The sequence below is a fragment of the Mirounga angustirostris genome, unplaced genomic scaffold, assembly GCF_029215605.1.
Source record: "Mirounga angustirostris isolate CCGP_5_RB_7025 unplaced genomic scaffold, mMirAng1.0.hap1 SCAF_9, whole genome shotgun sequence".
Classification (NCBI taxonomy): domain Eukaryota; kingdom Metazoa; phylum Chordata; class Mammalia; order Carnivora; family Phocidae; genus Mirounga; species Mirounga angustirostris.
This window is the reverse complement of record NW_026991717.1, coordinates 32700900-32726740: the sequence shown is the minus strand read 5'-3', so window position 1 is coordinate 32726740 and position 25841 is coordinate 32700900. Positions and strand designations below refer to the sequence as shown.

Below are 25841 nucleotides of genomic sequence, written 5' to 3'. Positions count from 1 at the left end.
TGCCCTCCTTCCTGTCTGGCCTCAGAGGACATGGGTGTGGAGAGAAGAGAGCTGGAGAAGGAGCGAGGTCAGGGAGGACCACAAGCCTCATTCTTCTGACTACCCATGCTCCCAGCACACTGACCCTGGATCAGCCAGCCATGCCCTCACCACACCTGCCCATGAGACTCTTCTTGCCCCTGTAAGCCCCAGGCTCCATCCTCCAAGTGGGAAGGTCCTCCTCTCCATCTATTCAAGCCCTGCATCCTCCAGAAAACCTTGCCTCCCCAGCCCAGCCCAGGCAGGGTCAAAATCCAAAGAATCCAGCCTTTGACCACCCCATTTGGGTGACCATCTCTGCAGGGGCCAATTCTCCCCTCCTACCCCTGTTGCATAAGGCTGGGCTTCTGGGCATGAGACACATCATTGGGTTTTTCTGTGCCTTCCTGGGATGGAAGTAGGCCTGTGCCAGGGAGTCTGGCTGCCTCTTCAACTTCAGAAGGTTGGGGAGGCTGGACTTCCTGGCTCAGAGGCCGGCATGGAGGGTGCAGGTAGAGGGGAATTGCCCTGCCTTCTCAGGACAGAATGGGGCCCAATCATGACACACCTGGCACCTGGCCTAGAGGAACCTACCTCTAAGTTTCCCAGGTGAGCAAGCAACAGGACTGTGCAGGACCAGATCAAAAGATTGCAAGAACCCTTGTTGTACTATCCATCCACCTGAAGGTTCTGCCCTTTGTCCATTCTTATTCTGCCTGACCATCTCCTTCCTTGGGGCTTCTGGGAACATCTCTCTGGCCTTTCAGGATTCAGGGTCCTGCCGAGCCAGGACCCCAGCAGCCCGAACAGACTCAAATTGGGATCCTCCCCTTCCCCTTGATCTCCTAGGGGCTTCCCTGGGAGCAACACTCAGGACAAGCCAGGTGGTCTGCATCCTGGGCTTCCAAAGCCCTGCACTGGAGGAGGCCAGACCTTGACAGTTGTTCATGCTCTGATACCTTGAGGAGCGTGGGAGACCAAGCGGACAGGCGGGGCAAGTGCAGGGGGGCAGCTTAGAGGCCTGGGAGGTGGGAGATGGGGTATAGTGTGGCACACAAACCTCCCCAGGGAAGCCCGTGTGTCTGTGTATGCATGTGCCCATGCATGCACACACAAGCTTGTGCGCTTGCGCTGAGGGAGGGGAAGCAGAGAAGAGGCCGGTCAGGGGAGGCAGGGACAATGGCACACACAGGTCCCACCCCTAGAGGTGTGTGCTCTAAAGGGCATTTCAAAGGCTGGGTGGCAGGTGGGGGAGCAGCTCAGGAGCTTGCACTCCCCCTCCCCATCAGTGCCCCTTGCTACCCACCCCACTGCTCACCTCCCTGGCAGCTGCAGCCCCTGGGGACCAGACCATGCATCTCCCTTAGTTAGAGCCTCGGAGAAGGAAAGCAAAATCCATCTTCTTCCTTCCCACTCACAGATGTGCTTAGGCCTCACCCCTAGCCTCTGCTTGGGTGGGAGCCCCGGAGCCTCCTGGCTCATTTGCCAACATCCACGCATCCTTCTAGGGTGCTGGGGGGTGGGGGTGGGGGCTGGCAGAGAGGGATTTCCTTTTCCTGGCAGCTTGAGACTCAGGATTGCTAAACTGTGCCTCTGAACCGAACCCTAGTTCCATCCTGGTGTGACTGCCCCCCCATGGCTGGATGAAGTCTGAGCCCCGGGACAGCAGGCAGCACCCAGGGCCTGTGGGCTAGAACTAGGCCATGGCTTTAGGGACCAGAGGGAAGATCCCGCTCTTGCAGCTGGGCCGTGTGCGGGCAGGTCCTGAAGAGGCTCCCTGGCTCCAAAACTGCACTGGGAGACCCGAGCCCCATCAGGGCACTTGGGGTCTCGGGGACTAGGAGCAAGGAGTGAGCTGGTCCCCTTCAGCCCTCTAGATCTCCAGTTTCTAGAATAGCATCAAGGCCTGAAGGAGTCAGCTGTGCCAGGAAAAGCCATTATCCTGACAGCCTCCCTCCACCTGCTAAAAGCCTCCCTCCTTCCCCGGGGGGCCTCACCCCTCCTGAGTTATTCAGCCTCCACTCACCTAGCCCTGACGGACCTCTTTGGCGTGTGTTGAGGGAAGGGAGGGAAGGGAGGTTTGCTTAACCACTTCTACGCCTGAGCGGAGTCAGCACCTGCAGGCTCCCTTGGCCTTGTCCCTTGCCCGTCCCCATCTCTTTCTACCTGGAGTGCCTCCCACCAGGAGCTTGTGAGGCCACCTCTCAGGAGGGTGGAAGACAGGCTGGCAAGAAGAGGCCATGGGTTCCAGCCTGAGGTCTGTCACTGCACTGCGTGTGACTCAGGTCCCCCGGCTCAGGTCTCCTCTCTGGGTGCCGGCAAGCCCCCAGGGACACACAGCACCACGTGCACTGCAGGGGCAGGTTGGGTGTTTGCGGTGTAGAGGACTGACTTCGTCCTGACACAGAGTGCAAGGCACAGGGTGGCAGGAGGAGGGGCTCCCATTGCACCCCTGAGTTAGCAGAGGTCACCAAGTCAGAAGGAAGAGGGTTCCAATACCTCCCAGCCTCAAGGCCTTCACCTCTCCAGCCCAGCAGCCTCCCACACACCCCTGAGCCAGCGGGGCCCCCTTTGTAGGTGTGGGGAGGCGATGTGTCTGGGAGGCACGGCCCTCTGCATCTCAGCCCTCCTTCAGCTCTCCCCGGTCCCTGCCGGGCTGCCCTGGGTCAGCCACCTTTGAGAAACACCCAGCTTGTTTCACAAAGGAGGGAATAACGCGAACTGGGGCCCTCTGAGTGCTGGGAGCTTAACTTGCTTTCTTCCTGGTCCTTATAACCGCCCTGGGAGGGAGGGTCCACCTACAGAGCAGGACACTGAGGCTCAGAGAGGGCAGGTGGCCTGGTTAAGAGGTTACAGTGGGCTCAGACCCAGTTGTGTGTCGCTCTGAAGCCAGTACTCTCTCCAGGACCCCACACCTTGGTCACAGCAGCCAGAGACCCCCAGTTGTAGACCCAGAGTTGGAGTCAAGATGGGGGGACACCAGGCCAAGGACAATTAAAATTATTATGATTATTACTATTCACACCGTCGTGGTGCTTAACAATATGTCAAGTGCTTTACACATATGAATTCATCTCATGCCCACAACGGCCCTGCATTATCAACCCCCTTTCACAGATGAAGGAAGTAGAGCACAGCAAGATTATGTACTTTGCCAAAGTCACGCAGCTACTAAGGGGCAGAGCTAGGATTTGGAACTCCAGGGACCTTGCGGTCATCATTGTGCCACACTGCCTCTCAGCCGAAGCAGAGGGGAGTTTTCAGTTGACCGCCGGAGCTTAGAGACAGGACTCTCACAAGAATGGTTGTCCACGGGAGTCCTACAGACAACTGGGGAGCAAAGATCCAGGCTGCTATGTCACTCAGGTCCAGAGGACAGAGTGAGGACCTGGGGGGTGAGGGGGAGCCAGAAGCCTTCCTGGAGGACAGTAGGATGAGCTGAGAAGGCCATGGGCTGGTTTAGCTACCATGTGGGGCACATTGGCTCGGAGCTTCTGGGCCAACTCGCCTGCCCCACACTCCTTTTGGGGGCCTCCGGGGGTGGTTCCAAGGCTGGTGAGGACACCATCTGTGCTTCTGCTTGAGGAACCATCGGCGGCACCTCCCCCTCCCGAGTACGTGGTGCAGCTCCCCTGCTCCAGGCTCTGGGATGATTCCTCACCCATGATTGCTGCAGTTAATGTAGCGGTGCCATTTACAGCCCCAACATAATAACCTCCTCAACAGAAGAAGTATTAACTCTCTCGCTGAACTGTTTGATGGCTCGGCAGCTCAGGGACACTTAACTCAGATACCTGTGGGATGCACTGGGTTGCAGAGGGCCCAGGCTCCAGCCTCACCTTGGACACCCTGGCCCTGCACAACCCCTCACCACCCCCTGCCCTGTCCCATGCCTGGCTCCCAGTGTCCAACCCATGGCCCTGCGCACAGTGGGTGCTGCAGAAGGCAGGAGCCTGAGTGTGCTCCATTGTAAAGGTTCAGAGCCCGGGGAGCTGGGCTGAGCCTCAGGAATCTGGGCCAGCAGCTTAGGGAAATGAAGGTCAAAGGAGAAGCTAGCCAGGCAGGCACCACACAGCCCCGGGACTGAGAGAGAAGAGAGTCAGGATGGGGAGTCTGTGCACACAGGCGCCTGCTGGGGAGCCCGGCCCAGGCAGGGGGCAGGAAGTCAGACAGGCAAGGCGTCTATCCCTGCTCCCATCCCCAGCCCTGGCCTCTGGTGCCTGAGTCCATGTGAAGGCCTCAGCAGTGGTCAGCAAGACAGTGTGGTCACCCGGGCAGTCAGAGCAGCTGAGGAGAGAGGCCCAGCGTCCCCTGGGCCTAGGATGACAGGAGTGTGTCGGCCTGGGAGGGAGCTCGTTATGCTCCGTCCACCCTTTACTCAGATTTATGGACAGCGTGTCCAGGAGGGCTGAGCAGCGGACTGGACACCCTTCCTCTGACTCAGCCTGCTCCTCCCCTCCCCAGGAAAACCACATCTGAGGACACGAAGAACCAGAATGCTAAGGCAGTCACATCTGTAACCTCGGAGCCCACCAAAGCCCCCATCTGGGGGGACACGGTCAAAGTGGAGCTCCAGGCTGAGGATGCGGGGCGAGAAGGTGAGGCAGGGGCAAAGGGGGCTGGTGTGCAGGGGAGGGGTGTGAGGCAGAAGCAGCCTCCCTCTCAACTCAGCTGGAAGCCACCTGAACACCTCTTTGGGCTCAGTTAAAAGCACTTTAAAGAAAAAAAATCATAACACTGTCATGCCTCATCTCCTTGGTCTGCTCGAAAAATGAGTTGTTCCACATAAATGAATTTTCCAGAGAAGGAAAGCTTATCTTTTTATGGCCACTGTTATCATTTTCATGGTTGTTATTACTACCTCCTCCCACTGAAACAGCACATTGCAGCTTCCTGGCACATCCTCACACATCGCTCATCAGAGTCACACCTCCTGCGAGAAGCCATGCTGCTCCCATTGCTTAGATGGGAACACTGAGATTCGGGGAACTTAAATAACTGGCTCAAGCTCATGCAGTCAGTAAGTGGAGGACCTAGGATCAGCATACCTGCTCTCACTGCAGCTCCAGGGTTCTAACTGCTTCCCTAGAACGGCTCCTTATCCTGCCCTGGCTCCCTGATACTGCCCACAGTCAGATAGCAGTGTTCCTGAGGGCCACGGAGCACTTTTGTAGAAACTGCCTCCTAGTTCTTGTTCCTCCACCCCCGGAAGCCTTTCCAGTCCCTATGTTTCAGCAAATTCTAGCACTGTAAGTAATTTAACTTTTTCAAGGCAGGGCTCATCCCGAAATCTCCAGGTACAGGTGTGCATACATATGCGTGTGCGCTCGTGGTTTCTGCTCTTGGGCGAGCTCAGGCTGGGCACACAGGAGTATTGACTGGCAGGTGCCAGGACAGCTGTGGGCACTGGCATCAGGCTTAGTCAGCACAGACCCACAGGTGCCCACGATATCTCTGCTCTTATCAAGTCAGAAGAACCTCAGGCTCCCGTCTTGCAGGTGGTCCTTCCCTCCGAGGACCGGCTTGGCTTCTCCCCTTGAAATCTCACTAGGGACTTAGAACTCCTGTCTGCCTCACAAAGAACAGAAAGCCAGCTGCTAAGGACAGGGGAAGGGAAGAGAAGCAAAGCACAAGGAGACACATCAATAAAAGGGCAAGAAGCTAGTTCTGGGTCAAGCCAAAGGATATTTTTCTGCCTATAAAGGGATAGGTGGAGCTGCTGGGGTGAATTAAGAATATGTGGAAGAGGAGGGAAAATTGACCTAGGATTTCATGCACATGTATTTTGTTTGTGAATGCCTGCCTGCTGGTCCACGTGTATGTGGGAAAGTAGTGTGTGTGAGTACGAGCTTGTGACTGCCATAGGCTTGCGTGCGTGTGTGTGTGCGTGTGTGTGTGTGTGTGTGTGTGCTGCAACAATGTGTTGTGTGTGTGCCTAGATTTATCTGGGAGGTGGCGTGTGCCTGGCAGTACGCGTGTGTATAGTGTGTGTACGTATATGGGCGTGTGTGCATGCATCTATGTGGCTGACAGGAAGTTAGGGGTTGTGGTGAGTGGACCTGGGATCCCATCCCACCTTGAGCTCTGCACATTCGGAGTGACTATAGGAAAGGACATGATGATTCAGTGGCCTTGGGGCCCATCTGTGCAGCAGAGAGGGGATAAGACTCACTGCAGAAAGAACAAGAGGGTAGGGAAGGCCTCCTGGATAGGCAGGGAATATTGGCAGTCTCCTCTTTGCAGATTGAAGTAGCTGGATGCTGGTTGGAACCTGGTTGGAACCGGTTGCTGTGGTGATGTCTGTGGTGGGGGTGGGGGAGATGGGGGCCAAGCCAAGAGGTGGCGGGGAGGGGAGGAGGTAGCTCAAGGAGGTGTTAATGAAAAGCAAAGGGGAGTTGCAGACCCGTGTCAGGGCTAAAGCAGGGGGGTGGCAGAAATGGCTTGTTGGCCACACAAAGGGAGCCGTGGGAGGCCGGAGGGGCACAATGCCCAGAGAAGAAGCTGATGAAGCGTGTTTGTAGCATGGAGACAGGAACAGGGAAGGATGGCTGTCCATTCCGCCCAGTTACAGCTCATCTGCCGGCTGCCCACACAGAGCTCCAAAGATGGGGGTAGGGGGTAAAAATGCAAGACATTCACCCTTCTTTCAGCCTCAGCAAATTCCAACCAGATTTGGGGACTTAGGGCCCATAGATAGTGGCCATGAGGGGCTACAGCTTCCACAACTACTGTTGAAGCTTTGGCTGGGAGCACTGGAATCCTCCAGCTGAGTTTTTTCAGTTCTGCTCAGGGCTGGGTGAGTATACGGAGCACTACAGATGGTTAATGAGGAGGAAAATAGTGACAACTACAAGGAGCATTTGCTTAGAATTTCATAACTTGAAAAACACATTTCCCTCCCCGCAACAATAGTAGGAGAGGGACAAGGTTTTTCCTTTTTAAAATATTAACATTTTGCAGAGCAGGGACATGAAGCTCAGAGAGGTTAAGTGACTGACCAAAGATCACAGAGCAAGTTGGTGTGTTAGTACTAGAACCCAGGTCTGCTCACTTCAAATCCTTTGTCTTACTCTACTTCTTTCAAGACAACCTGGAGTCTTTTGGGTACCCACTTCCTTTTCTTTCCTTTTAGCACAGATCCCATATGGCCAGCTCTTGAGGGACTTTGGCAAGTGTCTTTCCCTCTATGTATCCAGAGTAGCTGTGGGGAAGAGGAAGAACGGAAGAGTAATTAGCAAAGGCTCCTCCTCCTCTTCCTCCTCCACACACTCATCCAAATGACCCACCCAGGGGCACCTGGGTGGCTCGGTCTGTTAAGTGACTGCCTTCAGCTAGGGTCATGATCTCAGGGTCCTGGGATCTAGCCCCACATTGGGCTCCCTGCTCAGTGGGGGTGCCTGCTACTCTCTCTCTCTCTGCTTGTGCTCTCTCTCTCTCAACTGAATAAATAAAATCTTTTAAAAAATGCAAATGACCCACCCAACTCCAAGTGACTGAGCCACGTGGGGCTCCCAGCCTGCCGAACCGACCTGCCGGCAGCTGTCCGTGGTGCTGATGTGTCCTTGTCTCAAGTAGACTGGGTCTATTCCAGTCTCTATCAGGTACACCTGTCCTTCCCATCCTCCCTTTCCCGTTTTTTTTCTAAATCTTTTAGAGCCTTCCTTCCTCCATCTCTCTTATTCTCTCTCCCCCTCCTCCCTCCTTCTTTTCCCCCTTCCCCATCTCCTCTCCTCCCTCAAACCACAGACTTCCAGAGTGGAGAGATGCCTCCAGGATCACAAGCTCAGCCTCTCCCATCAGCCATTTACTATCTCTGTGATGGTGATCAAGTTATTTAACCACTCTCAGCTCCACTAATCACATTTTAAAAACAGAGATGGTGATTCCTACTTGAGGGTTTGTGGTGGGGATTTGTTGGAATAGTGACTCAGGAGCAACCATCCCTGTATCTGGCACACAGCATGTGCTCACTAAGCAGGATTGCCATGATTATTTCCAGGTCATTGGCATTCTCCCCAGAGTTCATCCTGAAGTTCATGCATTTAATGACAAAATGTAGTCTCTTTGGAGGAAGTTTTCTTTTTTTCTTTTTTAAAGATTTTATTTATTTGACAGAGAGAGACAGTGAGAGAGGGAACACAAGCAGGGGGAGTGGGAGAGAGAGAAGCAGGCTTCCTGCTGAGCAGGGAGCCCAATGTGGGGCTCGATCCCAGGACCCCGGGATCATGACCTGAGCTGAAGGCAGACGCCTAACGACTGAACCACCCAGGCACCCCATGGAGGGAGTTTTCTAAGTGTTGCATTGTTTATAGTGTTAGTCTAGTTTTCATTTCCTTGGAGTAAACTTTTGTTGATATTTGTATTGCAAGTTTTCTTGAGCAGATCCTGTTTCCTTACTGAGACTCAGTTTCCCCATTTGCAACATGTGGGAGGTAAGCCCTCCCTTCCCTGCCTGAAGAGCTGGTGAGAGTGTCTGTGACTAAGAGAAGCGGCTCCTAGGAAGGGGTATTATTCCTGCTTGTGTGTGTGTCTCTGTGCCAGCATATGTGTGTCTCTTGACATGGGGGCTCCATTCTGGGTGTGTCCATCTCTGGGCTTGGAGTTTCTGGACCATAGGACAGAATTGCATCTTTGGATTCTAACAGCACCTGACATGGAGACTTGTCCTAGGCCCAGGGCTCAAACAGCGCTTGTGAATGTGTGTGAGTGTGTGTGTGTGTTTGTGTGTGTGTGTGCGTGTGTCTCACATGTGTACATGTGCATGTTAGTTCCTCAGCAGGGCCCCTGCTCCCTGCTCTGGGCAATGTCTCACCTCCCACTGGCTCACCTCACTGGGTGGGATGTTGATCAGCTAAGCCCTGTTTTGACCTTGTGCTCTTTTTTCTCTATTAAGATGTGGTCCTCAAGGTGATGGACAATAAAAAGAAAGAGGAGCTGTTATCCTACCAAATCCCTATCAAGTACCTGCGTGTCTTCCACCCCTACCACTTTGAGCTAGTGAAGGTGAGTCAGAGCCCTGAGCCCGTGAGGGCCTGCGATAGGTAAGGGGAGAGCAGGTGGGAACCACCTTGATGCCCCCAGCTATTCCCTCGGAGCTTCCCATGCTCACCTTGCAGTATGACAATTCTTGGACCATATGGGGCTCAGGAAACCCAGCTCCTGGCAGGTAGACATGAATGACTTCCATGAGAATTTGGAATTCTCCAAATTCATCTCTGTAAAAGAGCCCAATAGCATGGAACATCTACTACATTAAATAAATACGCCAAGGAAAGATATATTCTGATTTCATGTATGTTAAAAGTGGGACTGTATCTAAAAAGCAAAGAAATACAGTATTTACAGAATATCTATGTCCCAGGTCCTGGGCCAGACACCATCTCTAATCCTCAAGGTGAATTACATTTTGCATACATAGGACTGGGACCCAGAGAGAGGAATCCTCCTAACCTGGGTGACAGAGCGAATGAGTAGCAGAGTGGAGGGTGAGCCCAGGTCACCTGTCTCCCACGTCAGTTCTTTCTGTGCTGCCACACACTGCCTTGGCAGGAGGAAGGCCCAGAAGATTTGGGGCAGGTGGGAGAGAAAGTGCTCCCTGGAGTGCACCCCTCTAGTAGGCAACTGGGCAGGAGCCTGGAGTGGGGAGTCTCAGGCATCTCCGTCCATGGCCTGAACTTCCCAGGACAACTCCCCCATCGGCTCCCTCTCCCCAGTGCTGATTGGTGGAAGGGAGAACTCACTCTTTCATGGCTCAAGTACTTAGTAAGTACCTACTATGTGCTAGGCAGTGGGCTAAGATGAACAGAGCATTACTTTCCCCTCAATGTGCCCTCCAGACCCCTAATGTGGCTTGGAATAAAGAACAATGTGATGCAAGATTGCCTAGATTCCTATCCCTGGTCTGCCTCTTGCTAACTGTGTACCCATAGGAAGCTGCTTAACCCCCTAGGCCTCCACTTCTCATTGGCAAAATAGAGAGACACTGAACAAGCATTTGGACAATCAATTGCAACAATGGGCATAAAGCCCCTGGCAAAGTACCTGCCACGTAGTGGGTGCTCAGTTTGTTCCTCTCCTTTCTTCCCACCAAGCCTTGCACCGATCTTCTTTCCAAGCACCTCCTCAACCATGACCTAGGGGTCTTTACCTTCCTTAAGCACCTTCCCTAAGCCTAGATGAGGTACCTGGGGCAGGCAGAGACAGGAAGGTCCAGAGAGATGAGTGACTCACCTGGAAGGCTCAGTGCTTTAGCTGTGATTCTGCAATCATCACCCAGGCCTTCTGGCTCACTGGCCACTTACAACCCAGGCCTTGTTATCACATCTTCACAAAGAGAGCAGGCAGGCAATGGTCCTTGTGAGGGCGATGAAATATTCAAATAGAAAAGGGAAGATTTATTATATTGATCTTGGAAGGGCTCACGGGGACCATGAGCTTTAATTATCAGCTCGGAGCCCCGATGGAGCAATGCCAAGTGATTGTCTGCAGAGGGTTGGATTTATGGCCAGGGGCTTCCCCTTAGTCACTCTCCTTCTTGTGTGTCTTCTTCCTTCCCCCTGACCCAAGCCCGCCCAGTCTGGAAAAGCTGAAGAAGCCACTGCCAAGACCCAACTGTACGCGACCATCGTTCGGAAGGGCAGCTTCTTCCCCCGCTACGTCGGCAGCAACCACACAGCTCTGGAGGTGCCAGACTGGGGCCTGGGGCAGGGGTGGGGGGAGACAAGCTTTGAGCAGCCCCCAGGCCCTGCCCTTAACCACCTCCAATTGGCTTGACTTTATAAGGCAGGGAGGGGTGTCTGGGGAAGAAACCAACAGGGCCTTTCAAGAATAGCCAAAGGACTTTGTGAAGGACAAGCCCTGGGATGTCAGGGATGATGGGGATAAGGATGGAGATGAAAAGGATGCCTAACCTTTCCCAGCACTTCCAGGCACACAGTCCTACCCTAACCTGGCCATCTCTTGCTCTGCTCCACACACCATGCAGGCAGGATGGAGAAGGGGAGGCTACCAAAGCCTAAGTCTGCCTGAATCTCACGGGGGTGGCGTCCCACTTTGGCCCATAGTCCCTTCCTATTTTCTCTCATGTTCTCTCCCTCTTGCAGTAGTGACCCCTGATCTATGGCTTACAAGCCCCAAATTTTAGGGGCCCCCCCTCTTCTTTGAGTCCTATTTCTGAAGAGGTTTGGCTGGCCTTCCAATTAGGCATTCATTCATCCGTTCAACAACTGTTTACATAGACTCCTCCAGGCCTGGCCCAGCTTGGACCTAGCTTCCACACATGCCATCCCCAACCTTCTACCCCTCAGCCTTTCAGCAGCCTCAGGAGGATGGGCAGTGCTCCAGAAAGATGTCCAGGAACCTACACCCTCTCTTTCCCCCACAGCCTTCAAACTGCCCAAGGCTGACAGATTCAAATGCAGCATTGGTCTGAGTATGATGGGGGCGGAGGGAGCAGCCAGGAAGGCCCAAGCTCTGGGCTTCCCCTGCCCCAGCCGGGCCAATCTGATGTACTCCACAGCACTGTAAGCCTGGCAGGACAAGAACTGTTCTTGAGTCTCATTTCACAGCTGGCTACACTGAGACCCAAGGAGAGCCTGGGAATGGAAGTCCAGAGCTCCTGGCCCCCATCTCTGCTTCCCCACAGCCACCTTGGGTGCCAGTGTGTGTGACTTGCAGGGTCCCTCTGGTCCAATCTCCCTCCCTTTTATGTCATGCCCTTTCCTGAGACCTGCCAGCAATTCACACACACACACACACACACACACACACACACACACACACAGAAGTAGGAAAAGTGGCCACAGCTTGGCCTTGCTGTCCCCAGGCCACATCCCACAGGGAGAAGGCCACATCCTTAAGACCCAGCAGAACCCTGGCCTGCAGGTATCTCCACCGAGGATCTGCCCTACACCCACCCCAGCCCACGGACTTACCTGGTAGAGTCTCCAGCACTCCGCCCACTCCCTGGCCCCAGAACAGATGTCCCCCCTTCCAGTCCTGAGAGCAGACTGGAGAGCACAGTGTGCAGAGAAATTGCTTCTGTCACTCACCGGCTGTCATGAGCAGTGTGCCTATCTCATTCACACCTGACCATTCAGCATGGACCAGGTGTAAATTAGCCACCACCCCCCACCTCTTGGAGACCTGCTCTCAGCCCCTACACCTGTTGGCGTCCCTGTGAGCACAAGGGCCTGACAGCTCTGCAGCGGACTCCCTCAGCCCAGACTCCTGCCCCCACCCAAAGTTTGTAATACCTGCAGCAGATCCAGTCCTTTGAATCTGGGGCAGGGACTCAGTCTCCAGGGACCCCAGCAAGCACTGAAAGACCCTAAGCACTATTATTTTAAGGCCTTACTACTTCACACTTGTGTGGCACCAGCTCAGATGGGTCCTGGCAGAGGGACCCAGGAGGGAGTGCTCAGGGAGGAGGAAAGGGAGAGGAGCCAGAACAAGCCCCTACTCCCAGGCACTCTCCTCCCATTGAAGGTCAGGACTAGGAGGACTGGGGACAGTATGGACCCACCCCTCAGTGTATGAGCTGGGATCCTAAGGCCCAGGGTGGAGCGAGGACTGGCCAGGGTGACATAGTGACCCAGCTGTTGTGAGTGGCCCCTCAGCTGTGTTCACAGCCCCTTCTCTTTCTGCTTTTCTTCCCCTGTGCACCCTGTAGTTAGGACCCCCATCCACCCTCCAAGAGCAGCTCAAGCCCAGCCCCAGCCTGAGGCCACTGCCTGGCCCCTCTCCACGCCACCCCTCCCCCCCCCCCAGGCATCAGAGGTCTGTCTCTCTCTCACTCAGAAATACACTCAGCCTCTCCCTCCCCTGTCCTCCACTTTTCTCCTTCATCAGTGGAGCTCATTTCTCCCTGAAACACACACTGAGTTCCTACTCTGTGCCAGGGGCGTTTGCTAAGAGCAGTGAATGAGGTAGACATGGTCCCCGCCCCTGTGGAGCCTGGGTTCTAGTCAGACGGACAGAACATGAACAAGAAAGAAATGAGAATGAACACAGGTTATGATGAGTGGTACAGAAGAGGCAATCCAGGGGCTGAGAATGGGGCAGGCTGCTTTAGGAAGAGTGGTCACAGAAGGTCTGCCGGAGGTGGTGACATTTAAGCTCTGAAGGAAGAGAAGGAGCCAGCCACTGAGTTGCAGGGGTGGGGGTGGGGGGGGTCTAGGCAGAGGGATCAGCATGTGCAAAGACCCTGAGACAGAAACAAGTGAGCATATTGGAGGGGTGAGACAAAAGAGGCTGGAGCAAAGGAGGACTTGGGGATTGGTGGAGATGCGGGCCAAGGGCAGACAGGCCAACACATGCAGGTTTTGGCCATGGATTCACTCTAAGGGCAGTGAGAGGATGGTCCTTGCTGGTCTCAAGCTGGAGAATGACATGGTCCAATTCATTTTTACAAAAGCAGTTTTTGCCATCATGTATCAAACTGCCTGGGAAAGGGGATGGGTTGGGAGCAGAATAGAGGCCAGTGATGGGGGTCAGAGGAGTAAAAGGAGCCACAGGAATCACAGCTGGGGGAGTTAGGGTGAGGGCTGAGGGGCGAGTGGGAGCCCATTTGGTGGGTAAGGGGTGAGGGCCAGGAGCCAGATCAGGAGTTGCTTGGGATGGCAGTGGAGATATATGGGGACAGAATCTGTGTCTTCTCCCTCTGCCTTCCCATTGCCTAGCCCAGGGCCTGAAGGAGGGCAGCCTGAGCAGAGAAAGAACCAAGTGAGACAGATGGAGGCAGGGATGAGCTCATTACTGGGGAGAAAGATGGCAGGTCGGTTTGCCTTGTCCCCGAGAGGGCCCAAAGCCACCCAAGGCTCACCTGCCTCCTCTCTTCCCCAGGTCTTTCTCCGCGGAGTCAACGAGCCCCTGGTCAACAACCCAGACCCCATGGTGGTCATTGCCAGGGTGGTTCCCAACTACAATGATTTTAAGTGAGTGGGGCCCAGGTGGGTGTGGGCAGGGGGAGGGCGGGGAGGGCAGAGGACAGAGGAGGGGAAAGGTTGTCATTGCCACCACAGGCCATGATTCCAGGAGCCCTAGAAACTTGCCCTCTTCAAGGCCTTTCAAACCTCCCATTGGGTCTGAGGTCCCAGGAAGTTGCCCATGGTCCCTGGAAGGGGGCAGCTCAGAACTCTCTGGAGAGGAGGCTGCAGAGGAGCCAGCATGTGGAGGAGGACAGGAGGTCCTCAGCCCCTCCAAACCTGCCTCCCCATCCCATACCCACCACATCCACAGTTCCCCCTCCTACTCTAGTGCAGGGCCAAGGCTCCAGCCAGTGGTTGTCCCCAAAGAAGGCAGCCTGTGGGTCAGCTCAGAACTTCCCTTTAACCCTGCCCATGAGTCTCCTCCTTTACCCTCCTGAGGGTCTCCCTGGCCCCAGCTGAAGCTCATGTCCCACCTCCCCAGACAACCTTTGGGGTTGGGTGGATTTGCAGCCCTCAGGAAGGGTATTCAGGCTAGTTTGGCCACTGGAGGTCACAGCACCATCTCCTGGGGGTCAGCTGTCTGCCTCTGTCACTTCCACTGACTCTGATGGCCCAACAGGACTCCAGTACACCATCTGTTGAGTTCTGATGACCTGCGAACACTCCTTGCTTGTTGGAGGAATGAAGCTGACTGATTCACTCACTCCCAGCCCTCCTAAGAGCTCAGCACACGTGCACACGCTCACACACACACCTCCTGAATCCTGCCCTTGCAGCCTCCGTGCCCTGCCAAGCCTAAACTAGAACTGCCAGCCTGGGGGTGGGTCATTCTGGCAAGGACTTCCAAAGGCGAGGCTTTCTGAAGATGAGGGCAGCTGGTGCATTCAGATGTGGCCCGGGCCACAGCAAGTCATGGGGCAGGGAACCTGGGAGCTGCAGCCCATCTCCTGACCCAGATGAGCTTTCCCAAGGCTTGGGCCAGCGATCAGAAGGACCAGGGTCCATCCCCTGTCCTGGTGTCCAGGTCCCTGCCCCCTCCTCCTCTCTCACATCAGTCCAGAGCCCATCTGCATGGGAGCCCTTGGCTGCCAGGCTGGGGCACAGAACCAAGAGCACCTGTCACCTGCAGCACTCCTGGGCTGACCCCTGTCTCCTTGCCTCCCCAGGGTCAATCAGGTAAAGCAGGACCCGGCGTTCACAGGGCTGCCCATCACCCGACTCTCCTTCCCTATCTCATCTGTGATGCACTTCGATGTTCCTCGGGTCAGCCAGAACGGGTGCCCTCAGGTATGGTTCCTGCCCCCCCACACCCTGTCACTGGGTCATACCTCTAGTGTCTCACCCACGTGTCGATTCACTCCCTCAGTCGGCTAGTCCCTGGACTATTAAGGAGTTTACTGAACCCGGCTGTGCACCCAGAGCCAAGCCTCTCAGTGCTATGGAGGAGTGGTCCTCAGGGCGCTCTTGGTCTGGTGAAGATAGGCATTACACGCATGAAAAGGTCAAACATCAACACAAGAGAATGTGTAATCTAATAATGAAGCGGGAGGGACTGTCAGAGCTATAAAAATGAGAGGAGAGAAGACATAAAGGACAAATATGGTCTGAAGCCACTGAGATGAGGTTCCTAGAGTAAGCAAATTCATAGAGACAGAAAGGAGAATGGTGGTTGCCAGGGACTGGGGGAAGGGGACAGTAGACTGTTCTTGTTTAATAGGTACAGAGTTTCCTGTTTGGGTTGATGAGAAAGTTCCAGAAATAGACAGTGGTGATGGTTATACAACATTGTGAATTGTGCATCTAAAGGTGATAAAAATGGGACAGTTCATGTTGTATATATTTTACCATAATAAAAAAAAATTTTTTTTTTGAATTTGAGGCCAGAAAGATGTGAAGCCTGGGTGATTAGGGTGGGTATCCAGACACAAGACTCTTGAGTTTTTAAGAGGGGAGGGATGGTTCAGGGCAACAGAGCACAGGAGTGGAGATGTGATGCACAGGACATTGAATATGTTGGGGAGGGGTGTGCAGATTGTGGCCGGGTGCCAAGGAATGGCCAGATCAGTCAGTTCCCATAGTTCACAGAGCTTGCCCCACATGATGGTCCCAATATTCCTAGAGGCCTTGAAGAACACAGGGGTGCCTGGGAAGTCCTTCCTGTTGTCTGCCCACCACAGTTCATGTCTAGCACAGCAAATACAGAATGAGGCACCCATTTGGAGACCCAGCCTTCATTTAAAGGCAAGGACATTTGAAGGCTCAGACACAGACAAGAGTGATGGTGGCAGGGAGGGGTGGGACGAAGGGGGACCCTGGAGACAGAGGCTTCAAACCCAAACCAATCCTTGGCCTGATTTCCCCAGAGTCATCTCACACATGGCCCTGCATTTGCCCAGAAAATTATGAACCAATCAGCAGGCGGTCCCGAGGGGCAGGAGGCGCGGGCTGCTTTAATGAGGGAGCCCCCTCCCCATCCCCGGGCCCTCTCAGGCTGCCTTTGCTGCCTAACCAGTCTTGGTAGCAGAGGTGCCCCTAGCTACAGAGACTTGCCTCCAGTGCCTTGTGCATGTGTGGGACTCAAAGCCAGCGGTCTGGTGATGGCAGGACACTTGTTGACGTTCACTAGACAACATGGCAGTTGGGCCAGGTTGAGAACTCCCAGAAGTGAGGGACAGGGGCAGGCTTCTGTGGTACAAGGTGGGGGTGGGCAGAGCCCTACCTGGAAGGGTACCAGTCAGCAGCTTACATACTCCCCTCCTCCCTCCCCTTTCTGCGCTTCAGCCTCCTCACCTCAGTTGAGGGATGGTGGTTGGATCAGGTAATTTCTAGGACATCTGGAGTCGCTGTGATTTCCCACCAGCTGCCCACCATGCCAAAGCACTGCGGCCAGGGATTTGAGGGCCTGGCACAGCTGGGTTTGACCCCTGCTCTGTGACTTACTAGCTGCGTGACCTTTCGCAGGCTTCTCAGTTTCTCCAATTCCAGATTCCTACCTTTACTGTGCTGTTAGCACTTGAAGGACTCACTTGTGCACAGCGTCCAAGCCCAGGGTGGAGGCTCAATGGGCTCCGTCCCTTTCAGAGCTGCCCCTCCCCTAGTGTCAGATGGCCCCTGAGGCCAGCCCTCATTACTTTTGGCTACAGTAACCCCATGGACTTGAGCTCTAAGCATATTTATTGTTACACTTGGCGAGGGTTCCGCACCTAGGATGCTGCCAGAATTGGTAGATGCACCATCTCAACAGCGTCCTCAGGACCTTTCCAACACCCCTGAATTGCCATCTTCAGCTGCTTACCAGCTCGTGGAGGCAAAATGTTCGGGGCACCCCATCCAGACATGACCAGGACCCAAGAGAGAGGGAGCCTCCCCTTCTCACCTGTGGCTTTTCTGAAGGGCTGGAAACCTTCCACACGCAGCCCCTCCACAGACCTCCCTTCTCGTCTCATTGGCCAGAATTGGGTCACATGCACTTCTCTCAGCCAATCACTGAGGAGGGGTGTGGCATCACCGTGCCGTAGCTAATGTACCCAGGTGTGGAGAAGCGGGGGCCACCGGGACCAAAGCGGGTTCTGTTGGCCACGAGGGAGGGAGGGGAATGGTTGAGGGGCATTAGTGTCTGCGTCACCCCTCTGGGAGCCTGGTGATGATGGCAAACCTGGTCAGTGAAGGGAGAGTTGGGCCGTCGGGCCCGAAATCGGGTGGGACTTAGGAATTACTCCTACCCTGCCTCCCGCACCTTTGTGGGGGGCCGTTGCGCAACAAGCTGTTCCTGTTGGCCTGCCCTCCTTAGAGAACTGAGGCAGAGCTCCTGGCCGATGAAACAGAAGCAGAGGAGAAAGAAGTTGTCTGTGCCCACCGTCATCTGCCCTGTCTCAGTCCCCATGGCCAGTCGGTCCCCAGGCTCTCACGGGGCCCCTTTCCGTCCCACAGACCTTGCCCTGGTGCTGGCCTCATCTCTTGCGTGGACCACCGCGGCGGCCTCCACTCAGGCCCTTCCCATTCAGCCTGTGAGCCCTTCCCCTGAACCCCTGACCCTTTCACGGACAGGACGAAGCCCTCGCTGGCAGCCAGGTACACAAGGCCTCATCCCCCGGAGCCCCCTGGCTCACCCCCCCAACCCCGACAGGCTTTCTGCAGGCACGGCACTCTGGATGCGCAGCTCTCCTGCACACGCATGCTGTCCTCTCTGGTCTGCCAGCCTTTCTCTCTGCTGCCCTCAGCCTAGCATGCCCCCCTCCCTCAGGTCCTCCCTTCCCCCAGTCAAGAGTCATTGCTTTCTTCTCCGACATCCCAGCTCCCACAACCCACAACTTGCTTAGACCTCCACATGGATCACAGACGTGTGTGTGTGTCCTATCACCTGGGAAGATGGTGAGCTCCAGAGGGGACAGGGTCTGACTCTAGCTCCCCCATATGCCCCGCAGCACCCCTGAGGTGTAGAGCAAGGAGAAGGCCCCAGTCAGCATTGGCTGAGTTCAATTCAACTTTCATCTTGACGGCGAGGTATCCATTCTGTCCTTCAGCCCGCACGACAGCCTCCAAGGCATCCAGCATAAGACATTTCCCAGTGGACAGAGACTTCTTGGGTTCCAGAGAAGGGAAGGGACTTGCCAGAGGTCACGCAGCAAGGTTGAGGCAAACCTGGGCCCAGAGCCAAGGTGTCCTAACTCCCTCAAGGGCCCCCAACATCAGCCACCAGCAGCTACCCTTCCCAGGAGGGCAGAGCAGGCAGTGGTGGGTCTGGTGTGGATGTGGTGGGCCCAGGGGAAATGGAAGGAGGGCCCATGGGCCCATGTAATGAAAGCTCTGTCCCTAGGGAAGGCAGGTCTGCCTCAGTGGCCAGGGGTTAATGGCTTTGCTGAAGATCACAGCTGAGGGTTAATCACATTCCTTAATTCCACAGCCCGGCGTGGCCTTTCCCATTAGCCTCTATGGTCAATGGCTTCCCCGCCCCACGCCCTGTCCCCCACTCCCCCCCCACACACACATGCCACCAACACCTTCACCAGGGCCCTGGCATCAGACTCCAGAGGTGGTTTAACCTTGATTCCTTGCCCTTCCCCCCCGCCCCCCACACACAAGAGAGGCTGACCCTCTCTCCCCAGTTGTAGGTCTGAAGGGATCTCTCTTGGAGGACTCATCCTGGGAAACCATTCAGGGAAAGACCTGTCCTTCCTGAGCAGTCAGACACTATTTCTTGTTTAGTAGACTCCATTTAGACACATTAATAGGCCCCCAAGAGGACAGCTAGCATCCATTAAATAACCCCCCTTCCAGGGTGGGAGCAAGAGATGGGGCCAGCAAGGGACTGAGTCACAGGTCCTCCTTGAGTGCCTCGGGGCCTGGCAGATGGTCCAGGCTATGGGGAAGCCCCTCTGGCACTCAGTGGGGTGGCTCTGGGATGGGCATGGTTTGGGGATCAATCCTGAAAGACCATTCCCAAGGCCCATGGAACCCGGAAGCAGCTTCTCTAGCCTGGCCTGGTGGCCAAGTGGCTGTCCCTGAGCTCCCTCTGGAGCCCATTCTCAGGAACAGTCCATCACCCCAGCCCCTGTCCCTGTGCTCAGGACCCCTGGCCCCCAAAGTGACTACAGCCCATGTCCCCAGGGGCAGAGGCCGAGGCAGACACAGCTGAGCCTCGGGCGGGGCCTCAGCAAGAACCAGAGCAGGCACATTAGTGTGACAGGCATCAGAGCCCTGCCACCGCGGGGGGAGTGGACCCACACTGATATTTCGAGATCCTGCATCAATAACTCCTGGAGCCAGTGGTACATTTGTGCTGACCTTTCTGAGCAACGACTGGTTCCTGCAGGGGAGTGGGAGGTGGGAGCGGCTGCCACTGTTGCTGACAGCCCCTGGCTGGGGACAGAGGCAAGGCGGCCTCTGGGGGAGTCTGCACCGATGGCCCCAGCCCCTCCGTGTGTCGGGACCGTGCAGGGCTGCTGGCTGTGTGTTACATGCTGATGCCCTCATGTTCCATTCCCCAATCCCCACCTTCCAGCCTTTGTAGATGCTCGGCCTCCTCCACCTGCAGTCCCCCCTTGTTCCAGGCATCCTCCACCCTTGCCATGCTTGGAACCACCATCCACCTTTGTCTTGGGCGGTTTTCCCAGCCAGAAGATCTCCCTCTTTCCCTTTGCCCTGCCAAATCTTACTTCAGAGCCTTCCTCTGCTCCTGCTTCCTGCAAGACGGCTTTTGTGGCCATCCTCGGGAATGTCTCCTGTAGCCCCTTATTTGGGGGCTCTGGTCAATGCTGTCTTGTTTCACTGTTAAAATAGCACTCACATGTGTGCCCCAGCTGCTGACTTAGTGTGCTGTTAAGTCCCCCGAATGCCTGATGGCCTGTGCTTCAGACACACCAAGGCTCAGGTTTCTGAAGACCCGCTGTGGCCTCTGCATCCTGTGTGGGGCAGAGAGGGGCTGGGGACAGGGTGGAGGGCATGTCTCCTTTGGCATCAATGACACCCCCAGCCATGGGGGTGAATACTAGTGCAGCTCTTTAGGAAAACTGCTTATCCATGGTCAGTCAAGTGCCTTAAAATGTATGTCCTTTAATTCAGCATTTTCATTTCGGGTACTTAGGAAATAATCTGAGACACAGAGATCAATGTCAAAGAATATTCAATGCAGTGCTATTCCAGGAAAACACAGGAAGGGAGAAACCTGGGCACATGGACATGACAAAGTATCCTACAGCTGCAAAGATCACGGATACCAAGTGTTACTTGTGACTCCGGATATGCTTAGGTTTGCACAGTAATTGAAAAATGTAGGATGTTAGGATGACAATTATCTACAAAATAGGCTTAGGAAAAAACTAGAAAGAAACACAGTCTTAGGACAGTTGTCTTTAGTGGAGGAATTTAAGGTGTTTTGGGGGGTGTTTGTTTTTGGTTTTGTTTGAAGTAGGCTGTACACCCAGTGCAGAGCGAACTTGGGGCCTGAACTCACGACCCTGAGATCAAGACCTGAACAGAGATCAAGAACCAGACACTTAACTGACTGAGCCAGCCAGGCGCCCCTAGGGTTTTTCTTTTTAATCTTTCTACTTTTCTGTATTTTTCCAAAATTCATTCATTACACGTATGTCGCTTTTACAATTGGGACAAACATTTGCGACATATGTAGACACACACAGACGGATATATCTGGACATCCCTTGATTTGGGAGAAGCTGTGGCCCCACCGCCTACTCCCACTGTCTCCTTTCAGCTGTCCAAGCCTGGGGGACCCCCGGAGCTGCCCTTATGGAACCAATCCTTCCTCTTCCAAGGCCGAGACGGAGCCACCAGCTTCTCGGAAGACACAGCCCTGGTGCTGGAGTACCACTCCTCGGCTTCCAGTGAGTGCCCCTTGGTGCTGCACAGGGGCAGCCATGCGTCAGGACATATGTAAGAAAGGTGCTCAGGCCACCTGCCTCTGCCCCCTGCTGGGATAGGTGAAGGGGACCTGGTTCCCAGTGCATGCAGACAGGTGGAGGAGCACCTGGCTGGCTTCCTTGTCCTCGTTCCTTGGCACGGGCCAGCACACATGGGTCCTATTTCCATATTAGATCCATTCATTTTTATCGCACCACTATCCCTCCCCATGTACCTGTCAGGGAGGAGGGAGGGATAGATCCCCGCAGGGCTCACAGCATAGAGGGGAAACCGGATTCAGAGACCAGCTGATCCACGGTCTTAGATCCACATGGAGAGAGTAAAGCCCCCAAGGGCAGAGACAGAGGAGATCCATATACGTACCCAGAAGCACAGAATATGTTGAGAGTTGGTCTTGAATTCAGAGAGCCCTAAAGAGCAGAGGAGGAGGAGACTTGTGCAGGGCAAGGCCAGGGGCAGGAACGTGAGGTGTGGGAGAACTGGATGTTGGGTACCAAAGGATGGGGCCCCTGCTGGGGCCTCTAACGCTGGGACCCGAGGGGCTTGGGGTGCGGGCTTTGGTGGGAATCCCAGCTGGTCCTCCCCCTACAGTGAAAGGCAGTGAGCCATGGACCCTCAGCAAGCCCCTGGGCGTCTCCGTGTTGCCGCTAAAGAGCCGTTTGTACCGCAAGATGCTGGCAGGGAAGGGTCTGAATGGGCTGCGTGTGGAGAGGCTCCCCATCACCGTGAGTGCCCCCCTCGATCAGAGCCTGTGGCGGGTGGCCTGCTTCCGCCCCAGCCCACCCTGCTTCGCCCTGCCCCACTGACGCCAGGGACTCTGGCTTCTCCAGCAGCTTCCACCAGGGCCCTCCCCGTGGAAGCCAACCACCGTCAGGTATAAGGAGCTCCCCCGAGCTCCTGCCCCGAGGAGAAACACAGGGAGGCCCCACGGGATAGTGGCAAGAGTTCAGGCCTTTAACCAGAGAGACCTGGGTTTAAATCCTGACTTGCCCTAGTTCTCACTGTGCACTCTGGGGCAAGTTTCTTAGACTTTCTGAACCTCGGAGTGCCCATCTCTAAAATGGGAACAACATACCTGTATAGGATCTCTCTGTATGACAAGAGAGCCAAGAGCCCAGGCTCTAGAGCCTGACTGTCTGGGTCCAAATGCTGGTCCCACCCCTTCCAGATTACATGACCTTGGAAAAATTAAAGTCCCGGTGCCTCAGTTTTCTTGTCTGTTAAATGGGTTCATAGTAATAGAATTTTTCTTATAGGGTTGCTGTGAGATTTTTTTCTTTTAGGAAATACGTGTAAAGCACTTAGAACAGAATAAGTTCTCAATAAGATTTAATACATATTATATCACCATTTATTTCTATGCCACCTTTTCCCCTAAAATGCTTCTGGCCATCCTGATGTAATAGATGTCAGTAAATGGGCATTTCCCCACTCTGCCAGGACGCAGGTCTGGAAGTGCCAGTCAGGTCTTCAGTGGAGTTGAGAAGGGAGTTTCGAGGCAGTGAGGGTGAGCAGAGGCAGATCATTCTGCCTCCCTCTCACTCCCCAGGCAGAGCCCCTAGCAGGCCCCTTCTTGGGGAATCCAGAGCAGTGGGCAGATCAGAGGCAGAAGCCGCCCTGGCCAGCATGCGCTGACAGCTCCCCTCTCCTCCCCAGGACACCAAGCTGAAAACCATAAATGGTGAGGCCCCCACAGTGGATATCTCCTTCCAGCTGCTTTCCTCTGAGGTGAGGCTGCGGGGACGGGAAGGGCAGGGCCTGGCAGCCACGTGTCAGCTCCCAGAGCCCCGCAGTGTGTTCCAACCTCCTTCACAATTGCTGGCCTCGTTCAGGGGCTGGGGCCAGGGGCTTCTGGAAGGAGGGGACTGCTGCTTTGGAGAGAAATGTCTGAGGGTGATTTGAAGCTCCAGAAAATGAGACAAAGCTGAGATTAGGAAGAGGAGAGTTGAGAGCAGAGGGCCACCCAGACCTGGGAGTCAGCCTCTAACCCAGCCCAAGCCAAGCCTGGCTCACTGGGATCAAGGTTCTACAAGGGTGAGCTAGGATTTCAGCTTCTCTTGCTACGTAACAAACTACCACAAACCTAGCAGCTTAAAACAATGCCCATTTATGGGCTCGCACTTCTGTGGGTAGGCAGTCTGACATGGCATGCCTCAAATCAAGATGTTGGCAAGGTCACACTCCTTTCTGGAGGCTCTGGGGAAGTGTGTGCTTCCAGGCTCATTTAGGTGGTCATCAGAATCCAGTTCCCCACAGTCGTGGGATCCAAGGTCCCTGTTTCCTCGTTGACTGCCAACCAAGGGGCCCCTCAGCTGCTAGAGGTCACCTACATTCCTTCTCACAATGGCCCCCTCCATCTTTCAGCCAGCAGGCATGTCAAATCCCCCCCACACTTCAAAACTCTCTGACTTTCTCCTTTGTCAGCAGCCAGAGAAAACCCTCTGCTTTTAAAGGGGCTCATGTGATTAGGAGAGGCCCACTCTGAGAATGTCCCCATCTTAAGGTCAGCCATGCCATGTAACATAATCACAGGGGTCACAGCTCATCATAGGCATGGGTCCTGGGGATTAGGGTGTGGAATCTTGGGGGCCCATTTTTGGAATCCTGCCTACCACAGCTTGGTTGATCCAAGTGGAAAGATACCACTGGCTGAGCCCTGCCTGATGGATGGGATCTCTTCCTCTAGACAACTCTCCCTGGACTCTGGGTCCCGGTTGAACCCTGGTCATTTGGCTCCAGTGCACCTGGCCAGCACCTTCTGGAATTCTTCCCCTTTTTGGTCTGTGGTGCTAAGACAGGCACAAAGCTGGGAGGTGAGCAGTTCAGGACCATGGATGCCTGGGTCAGCCCCCTCCCGCCAGCTTCCCACACCAGGAAAAGTCGCCACCAGCACTGGGGTAATACTTGGCCCTGTGACCTTACCCATGGGGAACACAGGGAATTATATGGTGTGGGGTAAGAGGCATGTATCTGGAAATATAGCCACCTGAAAATGTGTCCCTAAGGCCTCTGGTGAGTACCTGGGACCTCCCATCAGCACTTCCCCCTGTGGAATGTTCTGCATCGTCTTCTAATTCCTGATTCCTCTCTTTCCTGATGAAAGAGAGTTTGTTAGAGACAGTCTGACACCCCACCCTCAACCCCATCCCCACCACCACACCAGGTGTCGGACCAAGAAGGTACTGAGAGGGGAAGACACAGAAGCAGCAAAAGACCCCAAGAAAGAAGCAGGGTCCTTGGAGAAAATGTCACCAATTTCCCAGATGGGAGCTCACTCCTCCACGGCCTCTTCTCGGGGTCTAGAGTCTATCAGTGGCCCCTCCTGTCCCTTCCTCACCTCCCCCTGTCTTCTGTCCCTTCCCAGGGACACATGTGTCCTGAGGACCGAAAGGAGCATCAAGTGCCCCTGGTCAAGCCACTGGGGGACCCAGGCAGGCAACAGGCAGGTGGACAGGACACTTCCCGGTTGCCCAGCGGCTAGGCACAAAGGTCTCAGTGATGAATTATTCACCGGAGCTGTGCTAAGTGCAGAATTAATCCCTTTCCTTCCAGCTGGCGGCCTCACTAAATTATCCCTCCAAGTCATGCGGGAAAACGCTGCCGAATTCATTTAGCGGCTGAGTGTTTTGATCTGGGCCTTGTGATTTTAGCTTCCCCTTCCCCCCGCCCCCCTCCCCCTGGAGGCGGGGGGAAAAAAACCTTTCAGTAATGGATTTCCGAGAAGAAAGGAAAAGAAAGGGATCAAGATTGGGTGTGTACCAGGAAAATAGTACTAGAGGAAATTCAGATTCTGCAGCCAAGCATTCACCACACACACAGTTCCACACACGCACGCTCTCTCACACCATCGTGTGCGAATACCCACATTCAGACAGTCCCATATGCACAGACATGAACATGCGGGCACACATACACCCCTTTGCATGGGCACTTAATACACCATACACACACACACGCTCACACACACACATGCAGACTGACACACAGATGTTTTCACAGCCGCATTGGCATTCACAGAAGCTACATCTGTTTGTGGCCCAACTGTTCCTTGGTGACACTATCTGTGAGTTGGCCAATAACTGACTCACTTTGATTCTAGAATCCTGAACTCCAATTTTGGAGCTAATGTGGTGGGCTCGGCATAGGTTCTTGCAGCCAGGGCACCCAGCCATTCATTCTTTTATTCCACATATATGTGATGAGGACAAGAATTTTGGCCACCCTTGTGGATTTCAATGAGAAGAGGGAGGGTCCGGCAGCCATGGAGCCCATCTGCCTTGAATTCACCCTCATCGGGCTTGGACATGGCTCTCTGCTCACATCTGAGCCGTTTTGGCATCCTTCTCTCTGCGGGGTAGTGAGAGCGTGTTGAGAATTGATGAACAGGTGGATGGCCTGGCAGCTGAGTGCAGAGGGCCCATCCCCGGCTCCATCACTCTCCACCGCCATCACTGTCACACCACCCATGTCCTCTGTGCCACCGCCAACATTGGGCACCTGTTATGTAGCAGATAC

The 25841-nt window shown here is 54.7% G+C and overlaps 1 protein-coding gene across 1 annotated transcript in view; it reads left to right on the top strand.

The window, feature by feature from the left end:
• Positions 1-25841, top strand: part of CCDC33 (coiled-coil domain containing 33) — a 101719-nt gene that overhangs the window by 28336 nt on the left and 47542 nt on the right. The window contains exons 5-12 of the mRNA XM_045899716.2: positions 4483-4616; positions 8912-9021; positions 10585-10701; positions 13861-13952; positions 15113-15233; positions 21160-21289; positions 21918-22051; positions 22983-23054. Of these exons, the coding sequence (XP_045755672.1) occupies positions 4483-4616; positions 8912-9021; positions 10585-10701; positions 13861-13952; positions 15113-15233; positions 21160-21289; positions 21918-22051; positions 22983-23054 (910 nt within the window). The remainder of the gene's footprint in view (positions 1-4482; positions 4617-8911; positions 9022-10584; positions 10702-13860; positions 13953-15112; positions 15234-21159; positions 21290-21917; positions 22052-22982; positions 23055-25841) is intronic.